At 43.9% G+C, this 18,624-nt stretch overlaps 1 protein-coding gene across 1 annotated transcript in view; it reads right to left on the bottom strand.

Annotated features, from left to right (window-relative positions):
- The window catches only part of LOC126157079 (ankyrin repeat domain-containing protein 29-like), an 84,852-nt gene that overhangs the window by 35,507 nt on the left and 30,721 nt on the right, over positions 1–18,624 (bottom strand). The window contains exons 2-3 of the mRNA XM_049916351.1: positions 15,059–15,087; positions 11,026–11,204 (exon numbers count right to left, since the gene is read on the bottom strand). Of these exons, the coding sequence (XP_049772308.1) occupies positions 11,026–11,204; positions 15,059–15,087 (208 nt within the window). The remainder of the gene's footprint in view (positions 1–11,025; positions 11,205–15,058; positions 15,088–18,624) is intronic.

Raw genomic sequence — 18,624 nt, 5'->3', positions numbered from 1 at the left:
TAATGTTTTGGTCCAGGCAAATGCGTAATAATATTACAAGATCTGCTTCTAACAATGGTAGGATATTTATTTTTCCTCCGTTTAGTTATCCCATCTTTCCCTAAAAGTAAAGCATCCTGTTGAGTTACTTCTTCCTGTGACTCACATTCATCATTCTCTGGCACTTCTTGTTCCGTTCCTGAATCATGACCGCTTTTATGAACACAGTCCTCAGTCTCTGAGTCAGCGCTATCATTGTGAGCAACTTCATCACTCAGCTCGTTGAACTATTCCAACGATGCATTAGGATCTCTACTAATCTCTGTCAGAGGTTTTTTTGCTTTTGACATTTCTTCCACAATCTAAAAATAAAGAGAATGGTAGGGTAACACGGAAGGTAACTGCAGCCAGTTTCAATTAGTCAACGTTTAAGCACGTGAAAGATCGATTGAATCTAGGAAAGCAATAAAGTACTACAGGCTTACTTTGTCTCTGATTGTGGCAGGAGAGTTCGCGCGGATGACTGGTGTCTTCCAGACTGTAATAATGTTTCATAAACAATGTATCTTTCGAAACTGGAAGCCGACAATGATTGGAGCTAACTGCTGGATAGTTAACAGAAAGGTACTGAAAATGGCGCGATCTCAATCCTGCCCTGTCAGGCAAAATTGAGCGGGAAAGTCATGTGGATGACTAGTGTCATCCGCGCGAGCGACGGAGGGTACGACGCCTACAGTGTAAGATTAACACTCCCTAATTTGAACTTTGTTCTTTGCGGTGACGACGACGACATTTGGTTTGTGGGGCGCTCAACTGCGTAGTTATCAGCGCCCGTACAAATTCCCAATCCATCCACTGTCCAGTCTCGCCTCCTTTTCCGAATGATGATGAAACGATGAAGATAACACAAACATTCACTCGCAGGACGGAGAAAATCCCGAGTGATGACGTATCAGCAGATCAGTCAGGACGTTTTATTTTATACAGGTAGACTGGTTTCTGCAATGACTACTTTGACATGTTACAAAATAAACCCACAGCGGTTGGCTAAAGAGACACCCAGGCCGAGCAACAACAGTAGCTTCCCAGCTACTAACAACGGTGCATGGAACGTCGCTGCTAGCAGCATAATTATGCCAATAGGTCTACCAACCGCCCAGACTGTCGCAGAAGACTTTGTCAAGCATATCCCCTCCGCCCTAAATAAAAAGTATGTGTGCTGTGTCCTATATGGGACAATATTAATGGGTCTTCATACCCAGACGTATAGACATCACTGCAGACACGCGTCTTGCGAATGCTGACAAACACTGACCCTTTAGTAAACGTGACACTAGCGCTTTTTATGATGCCGCAGTAGGGGACTAATTCTCTTCAGTACATGGCTGTCCAGTATCTTTGCAATTCGAGTCACGGATGGTATGTGCGAAGAAAACTGTCGGTATATCTCCGCGCGCGTCTGTACTACTTCAGCTTTAGCGATACCGTATGTGTGTTGAGCCATGTAACTTATTTCGTGACTCGTTTTGGAATGAAGTTTCTTAGAACGTTAAAGGTGACGCATTGAAAGGTATATACACAGGGTAAAATTTTGTAAGAAAATTTTATATTGAACCAGAGATGACCAAATGTAGTATCGATCGTGTAGTAGCATCTCCGCTCAACAGCGATCCCTGGTTTAAGGTGTTTTGGGTAATGTTTTAGAGTAACTTTAGATAGGGACATGTATGGAGGGCTCTAGTGTAAAGCCGTATTGTATCTGATGTGTGCTGGGTGATATACTTATTCGCTGCGGGCAGTAATGAGTTTTTATTCGTAAGATACCATACTGGAAATGATTAAAGTAAAGGAAGTTCTTTTGTTACCAATGTAATGCGCGTATTCGTAAGTGATTATTGAGACCATGTATAACACTCATATCCAATGATTTTGTAAAGCTAATTGCTAATTTACAATCAGTTTACTGTTTGTTAATTGTGAGCGTTATTAATTTTCAAAGAGTCAAAATACAAGTTTTAAAGTTAGTGCCATATTGATTGTTACGCACAAGTCTACATCTACCTCTACATCCATACTCCGCAAGCCACCTGACGGTGTGTGGCGGAGGGTACCTTGAGTACCTCTATCGGTTCTCCCTTCTATTTCAGTCTAGTATTGTTCATGGGAAGAAAGATTGTCGGTATGCCTCTGTGTGGGCTCTAATCTCTCCGATTTTATCCTCATGGTCTCTTCGCGAGATATACGTAGGAGGGAGCAATACACTGCTTGACTCCTCGGTGAAGGTGTGTTCTCGAAACTTCAACAAAAGCCCGTACCGAGCTACTGAGCGTCTCTCCTGCAGTCATACCATTTCCCAGACCTATGTCATTTTTGATTAACTATTTTCCTCAAGAAGTTATTTTCTTGGTCATATTCGACTTAATTAAAATGTACGCTAAGAAACAGCCTTGCACAACAGCTGTATGCTAACTATACAGTTTAAAGTACTAACAGAGAGCAGTGCGAAGAGCGTTACCATTGCGCAAATAAAGGTAAGAAATTTTATTATTTCAGGCATAGCATTTATTAAGCAAAGGGACCATTATTTTCAAATTCATAAATTTTTGTTTTATCATCAGGGCCAATTTCAAATCAATAGTGTTGCATCAGATTCAGTTTCTTATGTTACGTAAATTTATGCTATTTAGGTTTGGTTTGAAGTTATTGACAGTTTGCTTCTTGCAGCTAAATTAAATTTCCATTCTCTCAGAAAAGTTCAGTACAGAGAAAAGCGCATAAGCGACAAGATAAAATACGCGTTCACCCGCCATTCCCATTCTGATAGATGTATTGCAGCCTACTGTCAGTTACATTACTTCATACGTACATGTTTCACTAACTTCAAACGTACGTGTTTCAACACACACATATATATATATATATATATATATATATATATATATATATTTTCTCAGTTTCTTAGAACGTTAAATATATATGCTGAAACAACAAAACATATTGTTTGTAATTCACATAAATTTACAGTTTTATTCCGATATTGATGAAATGTTGCATCTTCAATAGAAGAGGAATATTATATATATATGAAACGCTGAGCTGCTACAATAGAAGACGAATTCTCGCAAAAACGCGATGAGATACTTATCGCAAAATGTAAGGACAGCGCCTCGGCTGAGAAAAACAATGTTCAAAACATTACAACAGACTTCTCTTCCTACTGCACAAACCATGTATGAGCAGAAATCACAGTCGGGAAAAAAAATCAAAGATTCTACAGGATAACCTGCAGATCTATTGATCTACCGTATTTTTCATGTCATGATTAAACATCATCAAGCTATACTTTTTGGGAAGGTTAATTAATGGATTCCAGTCTTATTTTACGAGATGGAACGCATTTAGTACTACGTGAACACCAAACATCAGTCTCAGGAGTTATTCTTTGCCGAGAGGGCTGATCTGACATAGTTCTTTCAAAAGATGTAAGATATATCAGCTTCTGTGCGGAGCTTTCTTGAGAGCATACACTGACTGGATGTTTAGTTTGTAACCACAGGAAGCCGATAGGAAAGGCCGATGCTTCCCAGGACCACTGAAGGAACAGAACAGCACAGCACGCTGCCTCTGGCATACTCGTCGGTAAGTGCTCCACTCGGAGTTCAAGCTGCAGGTATTTAGTCTGCTGATTACCATGAGTTAGTAACAATTTAGTACGTGCGGCGTTTGAGTCTTTTCCGGGTGCGCTCTCGTTCACCGACGGAATCTGCCTCTCAGTCGATCGGGGAATTTCCGAGGTACACCGTCAGAGAAATAGTGTTAAAGCAAAGGTGAGTCTTGAATCCATCACTACTACATTTTTTATTTAACAGCCCTCCATGATATGTTTGACTTGGAAACCGCATCATCGAATGACATTATTTGTGGTTTTTGGCAGTTTATATTTCTGTACATATGGACGTTCGAAGCGTGAAGAATCCGGAACGTCTCCAAACAATACATTAACGCGTTAAGATCCCATTCTCCTCAGTCAGCCTGTAACAAACGATTTTTACGATATTTTGGAAAAACTAATGAAGCAATCAACGTGAATCTTTTTGTATATTATTTGTTGATTCTTGCACCAAACGTTCTGATTTTTTTAAAGAAAACTAGTCAACATTAAACTCTTCACCCGCAAAGTTAAAGTAGTTCTGTCCTGCAGTCTGCAAATCTTATCTAAAAGTCAAGAAAATTTTATTAATGCATAGAATGTTGCGCTCGGAGAAATAGTACCCTTTTTTTTAAGTTTGACAATATAATAAAATGGTGGACGTTGGAAACGAACTTGTAGTTTTGTCACGTGTTTTTGGTAACGATTATTATAGCAATCAATGAATAAATTAAAATAAAAAAACGCCTGTTACACCCTGCAAACATTCCCGAGGAGGTATTCAGCCAAATTTCAGGAAGATATCTTAATTAGTGTGCCCGTTAAAGATGATGAATTTTTTTAAAAATCAGAAAATTTTATCGAAGAGTCAGTAAATAATATGCAAAAAGAGTTACGAAAAGATCGGTTATTTTGTAGGCTGACTGAAAAGAACAGACTTAAGTGGATCTCAACAGGTTGCAGCCTCATTTTTACGATAACACTGCTACCATAATTATACGGAAATATTAATGACAAATTCTGGGATATTTTCGTGACCGAAGACTGAAAGCTACAACCGGAGCATAAGTGAAATCCACTCTTGTACTTGGGTCCTCCATTTCTTGCTTGAAGCTGCCAGTAGAGCGTGCTGCAACAGATCTCTAGTGTTCGCAGCCTATGATAGTGACACAGGAGTAATATGGAAGGTATGCGTCCTAAAATCGAAATGTATCTCTTTTTTTGGCAGAGTAATACTGTCGCACGATAAAAAGCATTCGCTCCGCGTCTGATATAGTGTGCGAGACAGACAGACAGACAGACAGACAGAGAGAGAGAGAGAGAGAGAGAGAGAGAGAGAGAGAGAGAGAGAGGGAGGGGGTGGGGGGGGGTGGTTGTGCGAGATTGAGAGCACCACTTTTGTAGATAAATTAAGATGCGATTTTAGTTTTAACAGGACAGGGTATGCCCCAAAGGAGTCCACTACATGTGCCGAGACAATACACACAGAAAAATTTCTTCAAAGAGTACGAACGATGAAAATGTTTACGTAAAGCGAAACACCTTCCGAGCACGAATACAAAAGAGTTCTTTCTGTCCTTGAATCGAAGGCCGCAATGCAGGCAGAAATAGTAAGGTAGGAGGGTAATCCCAAAAGTAAGGTCTCCTATTTCTTTATAAGTACATAGACCTGTTTATTTCTACAATGGCTTACATCAGTTTACAGCTTCAACATTTAGCTATTTTTCGACATAATCACCATTTCTGTCGTAGCATTTTTGTAGACGCTGTGGCAGTTTTTGTATGCCCATGTCATACCAGCTGTTGTTGAGCAGATTTTCCCCAAATTTCTTTTTTGGATGTAGATTTCTAGTTCTTCATGCAGACACATCTTGTGTCCTTTGTGGAATGTGTGTAATATTTTAAGATTGCGTTTTACACTGTCAAATGGATGTCCTATACCTTTTTTAATTGGGGGGGGGGGGGGGAGGGGCTATTGCAGGTGCGTTTGGTGTGTTATATAGGTAGGCGTTGATGTGTTCTTTGAATCTGATGAAGTTACGCCTTGTTTGAGGTATGTACTAGACGTGATTTTATATACGTTAGAGGATGAAAATTTATCGTGGCAGGTTTTCAGGTTGTGATGTACCCTATGGCAAATTGTATTGTTTATTTGGAATGCGTTTCTTATTTTATGTCGTTTGAAGATATTGAAATGTTTTGGGAGATATTACCAAGGGAGTGGATGCCTGTTAGTGTATTTTCCTGGCTCTTGATGGCTGGTTTGTTAATTTGCTATTTACTGTTTTAGACAAATTGACTGAGTGTGTTTATACCCATTAGCTGCAGTTATTTGTTTTATGATTATAATTTCATTTCGGACGTTCTTCTCTGTGCGATGTTTTACACCTCTATGAATCACTGAGTGGTTTGCTGCTGCAGTAGTTTGTGCACGTTGGGGTGGCAGGAGAAAGCATTTGTGTTTACGTACGTAGCGCTTCGTTTCCTGTAAAGTTGGAGGACATATTTGTCGTCTTGGTTGCAGATGGTTAAATCAAGGAAGTTAATAGCACTGTAATATCTGATGACTAATTGAGGTGCAGAGATCACCACGTGGCGCCAATAAAACAGCCTGAAATTTTATATCACTTTACTTGTATTGTATTGTATTGAGCTGGGGACCTAGAAGCGACGGAGAGGCTTCGTCCCCACCGTAGCCCTCAGTGGTTCACGACTCCACAACAGGCTACAGCATTACACTCACCCCACCGCCGCCCCACACCGAACACAATGTTATTGTGCAGTTCGGCCCCTAATGGACCCCCCGGGAACATCTCACACCAGCCAAGTGTAACCCCAATGTTTGCGTGATAGAGTAATTATGGTGTACGCGTACGTGGAAAAAGTGTTTGCGCAGTAATCCCCGACATAGCGTAACTAAGGGGGAATAAGGGGAACCAGCCGAGGCAGATGGAAAACCGCCTTAAAAACCATCCACAGACTGGCTGGCACACCAGACCTCGACACTAATCTGCCGGGCGGATTCGTGCCGGGGACCGGCACGCCTTCCCGCCCAGAAAGCAGTGCATTAGATCGCACGGCTAACCAGGCGGGCTTCTATATCACTTTATTACTGCTCGCCGCCGTGGATCAGCACAGGAAGCGGTAGTGTGACAGACATCCATCGGTCTCCTGTGTGCTGTCGTCCTGCAGTGTGTGTGTGTGTGTGTGTGTGTGTGTGTGTGTGTGTGTGTGTGTGTGTTTGTTCCTAAGTTTCTAAGGGACCAAACTGCTGAGGTCATCGGTCCCTAGACTGACACACTACTTTAACGTATGCTAAGAACAACACACACACACACACACACACACACACACACACCCACCCATGCCCAAGGGGGGACTAACCTCCGACGGGAGTGGCCGCGTAATCGGTGCATGGCGGTCCTAACCGCACGGCCACTCCACGCGGGGCCCTGCAATGCTGACAAATGGTTAGAGACCTTTCTGTTTATCCAGGTGAACCGTCATTCGGGTAAATATACTAGTTCATAGCGATACAAATTTTTTGGTGTACCAACGGCGGATGTTTCCGCCTACTCGATGTAGGGCAAGCATGCTGTATAGCGTGAGCAGTAAGTATGCTCTACAGGGTGAACCAGAATTCTACCGACAAATTTTCAGGGTCTGTTCAGGACTACCATCGGTATATTTTGGTAAAAGGGACTCAAAGGCTCCGGCGTCTCATTACAGAGTTGCTGCATTTACTTTTGTTTCTCGCCCCCAGTTAACTTGTACTCCTTGTTACTTAAAGTAGTACACAACTGCGTGTCTTGTTTCCATTCACGGTATCCGCTGCTGACCACAGCAGTATCTATTTCACTCTCCCACCTTCAGATTTGCCTCCAGCGCTGCTCGGTTCTGCCGTGGGTTTATTTACTCGTATTCCAACTGTGTTAGTTGTACGCTAACAGTGATACACAGCTGTAGAGGTAGGTTTGCTGATGAAGAGTCGACCGATGTGCACCTCCTGTAAGAGTTCACAGAACGCAAGGGTGACCGCCACAAGGGCGGTGTGCAGAGTTCTTTCCGAAGTGCCACGCCACTGCACACTGTTTCGCATGAGGGTTACTGCATTACTCTGTGTTGTGTGTTGCACGTGTTGGTTACTGCATATGACATACTTATTCTCAGAAACAAGTGAGACTGCGGTAACAAACTGAGTAAACTGTTGTTACATTGTCACTGTGTAATGTGACTGTGGAAACCGTACGTACGTTACACCAAAATACTCCAAAAGCGCATATCTGAATAACCTGGACAAAATGAATTTTTCAAGACGGTTATGTTGATGTTATCAGTTCATGTTCCAGTCACCATAAAGTACACAATTATTAGCACTACTTAAAGTTTTTGAGTGCGTGAAGCTGATGTATTCTTGCTGTTAATAAACCAAATTCAGGTGAATTGAAGATAAAAAAGCAATAAGTGAGTTGTACATATTACTTTACTCATATATGGAGGAGTTAATTTTTATAATTTGTCTTTATCAAAGCTTTAGCAACTGTATCCTTATAGAGTGCACCAGGAGGAATCGTCAATATTCAGGAATATGACAGGAACGTTAATTTGAAGTAACTTCATATGGAAATATGACGTATTCCGAGTGGTTTCGAAGGCAGAACACTTCAAATGTCACTTTTTTTACGTTTTTCTTTAATAACAAAATCCGCGGCCTCTAGCGAAAACGCGACGCAGCACAAAAACTACATTACAAAAAAGCGTCATATATATATTATCTCTGGACTTAGTCGTTTGGCCAACGACCCTGCCCCAGTGGTAACACTGTAAGTAGGCTGTTTATGTTTTCTTATTGGCAACGTTACGTAGCGCTCTGTATGAAAATCACTGGCTGTGCTGTGTTCAGTCTGTGGCTAGTTTGCATTGTTGTCTGCCATTGTAGTGTTGGGCAGTTGGCTGTTAACAGCGCGTAGCGTTGCGCAGTTGGAGGTGAGTCGCCAGCAGTGGTGGATGTGGGGAGAGAAATGGCGGAGTTCTGAAATTTGTAAGACTGGATATCATGAACTGCTATGCATATTATGATTTTTCAACACTATTAAGGTAAATACATTGTTTGTTCTCTATCAAAATCTTTCATTTGCTAACTATGCCTATCAGTAGTTAGTGCCTTCAGTAGTTTGAATCTTTTATTTAGCTGGCAGTAGTGGCGCTCACTGTATTGCAGTAGTTCGAGTAACGAAGATTTTTGGTGAGGTATGTGATTTGTGAAAGGTATAGGTTAATGTTAGTCAGGGCCATTCTTTTGTAGGGATTTTTGAAAGTCAGATTGCGTTGCGCTAAAAATATTGTGTCTCAGTTTAAGGACAGTCATGTATAATTTTTCTAAGGGGACCTTTCAACACCGGTCCCTGTCACATCATAGAAGTTAAGCAATATCGGGCTGGGCTGGCACTTGGATGGGTGACCATCCAGTAAGCCGAGCGCTGTTGGCAAGCACTCAGCCCTTGTGAGGCAAGGATTGAGAAGTCTCGTGAACTGACATACGGCCGGGAGAGCTGTGTGCTGACCCCGTGCCCCTCCATGTCCTCGTCCAGTGACGACTGTGAGCTGAGGATGACACTGCGGCCGATCCGTACCGTTGGGCCTTCATAGCCTGTTTGGGTGGAGTTTAGCTTAGTTTTTACTAGTCGTTTGTGCAAAGAGAGCGAGGGAATGTGATTATGTAGACTTTCCTGGCGTATCAGTTGCAAAGCGATTTAGAAAAGATTTCTGGATGGTGTGGCAGGTGGTAGTTGACGCTAAATAACGAAAAGTGTGAGGTGATCCACATGAGTTCCAAAAGAAATCCGTTGGAATTCGATTACTCGATAGATAGTACAATTCTCAAGGCTGTCAATTCAACTAAGTACCTGGGTGTTAAAATTACGAACAACTTCAGTTGCAAAGATCACATAGATAATATTGTGGGAAAGGCGAGCCAAAGGTTGCGTTTCATTGGCAGGACACTTAGAAGATGCAACAAGTCCACTAAAGAGACAGCTTACACTACACTCGTTCGTCCTGTTAGAATATTGCTGCGCGATGTGGGATCCTTACCAGGTGGGATTGACAGAGGACATCGAAAGGGTGCAAAAAAGGGCAGCTCGTTTTGTATTATCACGTAATAGGGGAGAGAGTGTGGCAGATATGATACGCGAGTTGGGATGGAAGTCATTAAAGCAAAGACGTTTTTCGTCGCGGCGAGATCTATTTACGAAATTTCAGTCACGAACTTTCTCTTCCGAATGCGAAAATATTTTGTTGAGCCCTACCTGCATAGGTAGGGATGATTATCAAAATAAAATAAGAGAAATCAGAGCTCGAACAGAAAGGTTTAGGTGTTCGTTTTTCCCGCGCGCTGTTCGGGAGTGGAATGGTAGAGAGATAGTATGATTGTGGTTCGATGAACCCTCTGCCAAGCACTTAAATGTGAATTGCAGAGGAGTCATGTAGATGTAGATGTAGATGTATATGTATTAGTATATCAAATTTTTGTCGGGTTTCCAGCCGGATCAAACTGTCATCTGAACGGTTCACGGGAAACCGACTCATACCGACAGGTACTTACATGCTACCAGTTGCCATTCACCTTTTTAATGCAGAGGAGTCCTTCGGATCTTGGTTGAACGAGCATATTCTGTCTCGGGGAGCGAGCGAGGTGGCGCAGTGGCTAGCACACTGGACTCGCATTCGGGAGGACGACAGTTTAATCCCGCGTCCGGCCTTTTCCCCGCCCTCCCCTAATCCGATGAGACCGATGACCTCGCTGTCTGGTCTCCTCCCCCAAAACAACCCAACTGCTGTCTCAGATGCTGAGAACGGACCTTGGTTAAACGAGCATATGCTGTCTCGGATGCTGATAATTTACCACACGGGCTGCAACATCTTAAGGACGTGTTCAATAATAACGGCTATAGATCGACGAAATATGTTGTAACTGAGTAGTAAGTGATTTAAAGAATACTGTAATCTGCTTTTGGAAATTATTATTTAATTTCACTTAAAACGAAGTACGTTAAAGTGGAAAGCATTTATTTTCGACTCAGATGAAATCCAGTGTATTTAGGTGAGTGGTATATTAAACACAATCGCTGGGTGTGTAAACAATGCAAACGAACAACTATACTACAACGACTTAAATTCAAAATTTTTTAACAAGCAATCATTTCTCCCGCCCCTATTCTACTTTAAGAAACAAGGACCTGCAAGCCAATCAATATAGTGGTGATGTGCGCGAGGCAGCGCACGGTAAAAATAGTTTAATATATCATCAGTCGCAACGAAATACCAATGCTGTGTGTAATACCCGTTACATCTGGTCCCGGGATTATTTTTTCAGGTTACGGGTAGTGTTTACTCACTCGGTGAAGCCGTGCGCGGCGGCGGCGTGCAGCGGGGTCCTCTGGTTGTCAGCGGTGCGGACGGACACGTGCGCGCCCACGTGGAGCAGCTGGTGCAGCGAGTCGGCGCTGCCCGCCTGCGCGGCCACGAACAGCGCCGTCTGGCCGGCAGAGGTGAGCGCCTCCAGCAGCCGCGGCCGCTGCCGACCGTTCTTCGCCGCCAGCAGCAGCCGCGTGCTCTCCACGTGGTCCTCCAGTGCCGACACGTGCAGCGCCGTCCACCCTGCACAACCCACACGTGTACACGACACCATTTTCCTCGCAAGTGACTGGGTTCTGGCTTTTCACTCGCAGTACGAGCTCTAACTTGCAATATCTACATACATACTCCGCAGGCAACCGTACGGTTAGTGGCGGAGGGTACTGCGTACCACTACTAGTTCAAATGGCTCTGCGCACTATGGGACTTAACATCTGAGGTCATCAGTCCCCTAGAATTTAGAACTACTTAAACCTAACTAAACTAAGGACATCACACACATCCATGCCCGAGGCAGGATTCGAACCTGCTACCGTAGCAGTCGCACGGTTCCGGACTGAAGCGCCTAGAACCGCTCGGCCACCAAGGCCGGCGTACCACTATTAGTCACTTCATATCCTGCTTCACTCGCGAACAGAGCGACGGAAAAATTAATATCTACACCACTGGCCATTAAAATTACTACACCACGAAGATGACGTTGTAGGGAAGCAGCCTACTCACGCCGTATAAAATTCACATCAGTCTTTCCATTGTGTGCCAGCCTAGTCCGCTGTAACTAGCTCTGACGTCATAAATGTTGCGCAATACTTTAAAAATCAAGTAAATAACCTGAAACGTTTCTAGCATGTCAGGAGTAATACTAAATCAATATGTGTTGAAATTCAGTTCAATAACTTTAACCATTTTCGAAATTTGCACGTTTTTCTGTAAAAATCATTGGCGCAACACAAATTTAGTAGAAACAGTATTCTGGATCTCACAAATTAAAATTTTTGTTGAAATTCATGATTTTCTGGTTTTTGTCTTAGAAATTAAGGAAGCAAGTAGATTAAGTAGGCTAATAAATAAGGCTAGGATGTTTAAATTTAAGTAGAAGGGAGATCCGCTATAATCATAAAGATGTGAAGTTTCAACAGAATAACTATAAAACTATAGCGATAGCGTATCTCCAAAGAGCAAGTTCAGAGCTCGTCTACTGCGTGTAGTGTAAATAAATTAATTCTCTCGCCCAAAATATTTGACTTAGCCACGTCAGACTTTTATTATGATTACTTACCTGTGTGCTGAATGCACATTTAAATTGAGAGCTTCATCGGCCATCAGCAAAGGAAGCGATGATTTATTCAATAACTTAAAGTGGTGCATTACTAGCACAGTGGCTAGTCGGGAGAGCAATTTTGATCAGGCGTTCCCTTAGCCGTCCGCACCACAGCTTTATATATAAGAACGCTGCGCGAGAGAAAAAGGCCCCAGTTATCCCCAGACACTGAATAGCACACCACCTGTGCCGGGAGTCGCGTCGCGTCGGTATCATTGCTATAAACAGCCTCGGATGCCGTAATAAGTTACTCGGGATATGCGTAACCATGAAATCTTTTTCGAGTGAAGTGTTAATTCTGGGATGACTTTAATGATCTATCTTCAGTTTGCGTATGTCGTATTTTCACGTGCCGTCGCGGGACAGAAATTCTACCATTATTTAGCGTGGTGTTTGATGAACATTATCATCAAATTATAGTGAGCATTCACTTAAACATTTAATTTGAACTATTATAGTTGCATCAACGCATTAGACTCTGAACTGCTCTGTTAGTTGGATTGTGTGGATTCTTTTTGGTCTGTGACTTTCAGAATATAGTGAATATTTTTAGAGAATCTTTTTTGATTATGAACCCCAGACAATCTCCTAATTCCTCAGAGCTATAAGCTTTAGCTATAAATGTATTTCTCAGATGAAGTGGGCACTAGGAATTCTAATTACAGGCTTCACGTTTTGTTAATCACTTTCTGGTTGCCAATATTGTAGTTAGAGAGCCAGTGTTGAGAACGGCAAAAGACTGCATAAATAATAGGAACATTTAACAACAATTAATTCCACCGGCCGCCCCACATATGGTTAATCGGCCGGGAAATATATCTTTTCTACATAACATTCTACATATATATTAACAATTAAATTCAACCCGCCGCCCCACAACATGCTACAGACCCGAAATTTAACCGACAGGAAGAAGATGCTGTGATATGCAAATGAAGTTTTTCGGAGCATTCACACAAGGTTGGCGCCGGTAGCGACACCTACAACGTGCTGACATGAGGAAAGTTTCCAACCGATTTCTCATACACAAACAGCAGTCGACCGGCGTTGCCTGGTGAAACGTTGTTGTGGAGCCTCGTGTAAGGAGGAGAAATGCGTACCATCACGTTTCCGACTTTCATAAACGTCGTCTATCGCGATTGCGGTTTATCGAATCGCGACATTGCTGCTCGCGTTGGTCGAAATCCAATGACTGTTAGCAGAATATGTAATCGGTGGGTTCAGGAGGGTAATACGGAACGCCGTGCTGGATCCCAAAGGCCTCATATCACTAGCAGTCGAGATGACAGGCATCTTATCCTCATGGCTGTAACTGATCGTGCAGCCACGTCTCGATCCCTGACTCAAAAGATGGGGACGTTTGCAAGACAATCCAGAATCCAGGTTCTGTTTACAGCATCATGATGGTCGCATCCGTGTTTGGTGACATCGCGGTGAACGCACATTGAAAGTGTGTATTCGTCATCGCCATACTGGCGTATCACCCGGCGTGATGGTATGGGGTGCCATTGGTTACACGTCTCTGTCACCTCTTGTTCGCACTGACGGCACTTTGAACAGTGGACGTTACATTTCAGTTGTGTTACGACCCGTGGCTCTACCCCTCATTCGATCCCTGCGAAACCGTACATTTCAGGAGGATAATACACGACCGCATGTTGCATGTCCTATACGGGCCTTTCTGGAGACGGAAAATGTTCGACTGCTGCCCTGGTCAGCACATTCTCCAGATCTCTCACCAATTGAAAACGTCTGGTGAATGGTGGCCGAGCAACTGGCTCGTCACAATACGCCAGTCACTACTCTTTATGAACTGTGGTATCGTGTTGAAGCTGCATGGGCGGCTGTAACTCTACGCGCCATCCAAGCTCTGTTTGACTCAATGCCCAGGGTACAAGGCCGTTATTACGACCAGAGGTGGTTGTTCTGGGTACTGATTTCTCAGGATCTGTGCACCCAAATTGCGTGAAAATGTAATCACATGTCAGTTCTAGTATAATATATTTGTCCAATGAATACCCGTTTATCATCTGCATTTCTTCTTGGTGTAGCAATTTTAATGGCCAGTAGTGTATATGCCTCCGTACGAGCCTTAATTTCTCTTATCTTCGTGGCAAAAGATACGTTAGCTGCAATAGAATCGTTGTGCCGTCAGTTTCAAATGCTGGTTCTCTGAACTTTGTCAGTAATGTTCCTTGAAAAGACCGTAACCTTCCCTGAGATTCCCATTTGAATTGTCGAAGCATTTCGAATTACTTGCGTGTTATTCGAAACCTATTGGTAACAACTCTAGTTGCTCGTCTCTGAATTTCTCCGATGTTTTCCTATACTGTGGTCCCCTTTACATTTAATTCACGTTCCCCTAAAATTCTCCCTGTATACCGGTTTCGAGTATTTGCTTTTCCTACTACAGTCCTCTCATGCTTGTTCCATTTCATAACACTTTGCAAAATTACGCCTGGACAGTAATCGACACGACTGTGTGAAGAAGCACTGTATTAATGCTGTATCCGAACGTTACAGGAATGTTTTTTCGATTCGTCTGCAATGACTTACATTTAAAGCTAGCTGCCATCCGTCACACTAATTGGCGGTTGCGTCTACGTTATCTTGTATCCTCCTGCAGTCACTCAAGATGACACCTTCCCGTTCACGGCAACATCGTCAGCCAAAATAAGCAAATTGCTGCTCACCATGTCCGCCAGATCATTTATGTACACTCCTGGAAACGGAAAAAAGAACACATTGACACCAGTGTGTCAGACCCACCATACTTGCTCCGGACACTGCGAGAGGGCTGTACAAGCAATGATCACACGCACGGCACAGCGGACACACCAGGAACCGCGGTGTTGGCCGTCGAATGGCGCTAGCTGCGCAGCATTTGTGCACCGCCGCCGTCAGTGTCAGCCAGTTTGCCGTGGCATACGGAGCTCCATCGCAGTCTTTAACACTGGTAGCATGCCGCGACAGCGTGGACGTGAACCGTATGTGCAGTTGACGGACTTTGAGCGAGGGCGTATAGTGGGCATGCGGGAGGCCGGGTGGACGTACCGCCGAATTGCTCGACACGTGGGGCGTGAGGTCTCCACAGTACATCGATGTTGTCGCCAGTGGTCGGCGGAAGGTGCACGTGCCCGTCGACCTGGGACCGGACCGCAGCGACGCACGGATGCACGCTAAGACCGTAGGATCCTACGCAGTGCCGTAGGGGACCGCACCGCCACTTCCCAGCAAATTAGGGACACTGTTGCTCCTGGGGTATCGGCGAGGACCATTCGCAACCGTCTCCATGAAGCTGGGCTACGGTCCCGCACACCGTTAGGCCGTCTTCCGCTCACGCCCCAACATCGTGCAGCCCGCCTCCAGTGGTGTCGCGACAGGCGTGAATGGAGGGACGAATGGAGACGTGTCGTCTTCAGCGATGAGAGTCGCTTCTGCCTTGGTGCCAATGATGGTCATATGCGTGTTTGGCGCCGTGCAGGTGAGCGCCACAATCAGGACTGCATACGACAGAGGCACACAGGGCCAACACCCGGTGTGGGGAGCGATCTCCTACACTGGCCGTACACCACTGGTGATCGTCGAGGGGACACTGAATAGTGCACGGTACATCCAAACCGTCATCGAACCCATCGTTCTACCATTCCTAGACCGGCAAGGGAACTTGCTGTTCCAACAGGACAATGCACGTCCGCATGTATCCCGTGCCACCCAACGTGCTCCAGAAGGTGTAAGTCAACTACCCTGGCCAGCAAGATCTCCGGATCTGTCCCCCATTGAGCATGTTTGGGACTGGATGAAGCGTCGTCTCACGCGGTCTGCACGTCCAGCACGAACGCTGGTCCAACTGAGGCGCCAGGTGGAAATGGCATGGCAAACCGTTCCACAGGACTACATCCAGCATCTCTACGATCGTCTCCATGGGAGAATAGCAGCCTGCATTGCTGCGAAAGGTGGATATACACTGTACTAGTGCCGACATTGTGCATGCTCTGTTGCCTGTGTATGTGCCTGTGGTTCTGTCAGTGTGATCATGTGATGTATCTGACCCCAGGAATGTGTCAATAAAGTTTCCCCTTCCTGGGACAATGAATTCACGGTGTTCTTATTTCAATTTCCAGGAGTGTATATATAAAATAAAAGCTGACCCTTCACATTTCCTGGAGGCACTCCTGATAACACACTTGTTTGTTATGAAAACAGAAGACAACCTACTGGTTTCTATTACTTAAGAGCCCTGCGAGATACAAATCTGAGAACCTATTCCGCTTGCTCGCACCTTCATTAACAGGCTACAGTGGGACACCGTGTCAGTCACTTTTCAGAAATACAGGAATACGAAATCTGCTTGTTGCCCTTCATCCATAGATCGCAGGATATCGTGTGAAAAAAAGGGGGAAGGTGACTTTGGCGTGACCGAAAGCTTCTAAAACCGTGCTGCTTCGTGGACAGACTTTTCTGTCTCAAGGAAATTTGTTATATTCGAACTTTGAATATGTTCAAGAACTCTGCAGTGAACCGATGTCAAGGACATTGGTCTGTAATTTTGCGCGTCCGTTCTTTTATCCTTCTTATGTACAGGAGTCACTTGCGCTTCTTTCCAGTCGTTTGGGACTTTGCGCTGGGCGAGAGATTCGCGATAACTGCAGTCTAAGTAATGGGCCGATGCCGTGGAGTTCCATTCGGACCTGGTGAATTACTTCCTTGCAACGCTTTCAGCTGTTTCTCTATAACAGCGATGCTTATTACTATGTCGTCCTTACAGAAATCTGTGCGATGGTCAAACGAAGACTTGTTTGCACGATTCTCCTACGTGAACGATTTTTCAAGTACGAAATTTAAAACTTCGGCTTTATTTTTGCTATCCACATCGATATTCTGCAAATCAAACTTAAGTGCCTGGCAGAGAGTTCATCGAACCACCTTCACAATAATCATGTATCATTCCAATCTCGAACAGCGCGCGAGGGGAAAAAAATAGACCACATATATCTTTCCGTGCGAGCTCTGATGTCTCTTATTTTATCGTAATGATCGTTTCTCCCTATGTAGCACGGCGTCAACAAAATTTTTTCGCATTCGGAGGAGAAAATTTGCGACAAGTTTTGTGAGAAGATGCTGCTTCAATGAAAAACCCCTTTGTTTTAATGGTATCCACGCTAATTCCTGTATAATATCGGTGACACATTCCCTCTATTTTGCGATAGTACAAAACGTGGTGCTCGTCTTTGAACTTTTTCTGTGTACTCCGTCATTCCTATCTGGTAAGGGTCCCAGGCCGCGCAGCAGTACTTCAAAAGAGGACGGATAAGAGTTGTTCGTAATCGTAATTCCTAGGTATTTAGTTGAATTTACGGCCTTTAGATATGACTGATTTATCGTGTAACCGAAGTTTAACGGATGCCTTTTAGTACTTGTGTGGATGACCTCACTTTTCATGATTTGCAATTTGTTTTGGTCTTATGATGACTACTAGTCGACAAGCGACAGCATCATCAACAAACAACCTAAGATGGCTGCTCATATTGTCTCCTAAATCGTTTATCTATATAATGAACAGCAGAGGGCCTATAACACTACCTTGGGGAACGCCAGAAATCACTTCTGTTTTACTTGATGACTTTCTGTCAGTTATTAACAACTGTGCTCTCTGACAGGAAATTAAAATCCAGTCACTTAACAGACGATATTCCATAAGCATGCAGTTTCACTACAAGCCGCTTGAGAGGTACATGGTCAAAAACCTTCCGAAAGTCTAGAAATACGGAATCAATTTGAAATCTCTTGTCAATAGCGCTCTAACTTTCGTGTGGGTAAAGATTTAGTCGTGTTTCACAAGAACGATGTTTTCTTCTTCTGCCGTACCAGACTCCTCAACGAGAGATTAGATACACGCTCTTAGCGATTTTACGTAAGACCAAAGTTTTATCAGGTTCTCGGCGAGCTCTGTTGCGAATGAATGACGGTGGTAGTATTTGTCGGCTTCGCGCGTCGATCTTTTTACACACGCACAAATTTATGCTTTTTGCCTGTCGTCATTTGAGGGTTCTCTTTTGAACCGGGAATGCAGCAGCCTTTGCTTCCTCAGCAGTTTCCGAATTTTGTTATTCAGTCAGTATTGTGTGGTATAATTACGAAGTGACCTACTGGAAACCGACGACTTTTGATTGGCTCTGATAGACTGCTGTCAATGGTTCGAGGGAGATGGTGCCTCCGTCACTCATTTCTATACTGTCCGCCATTTCAGTAGCACTCG

This window comes from Schistocerca cancellata, chromosome 2 (genome assembly GCF_023864275.1).
Source record: "Schistocerca cancellata isolate TAMUIC-IGC-003103 chromosome 2, iqSchCanc2.1, whole genome shotgun sequence".
In the NCBI taxonomy this organism is placed as follows: Eukaryota; Metazoa; Arthropoda; class Insecta; order Orthoptera; family Acrididae; genus Schistocerca; species Schistocerca cancellata.
The sequence above is the reverse complement of the archived record's forward strand: the minus strand, read 5'-3'. Positions and strand labels throughout refer to the sequence as shown.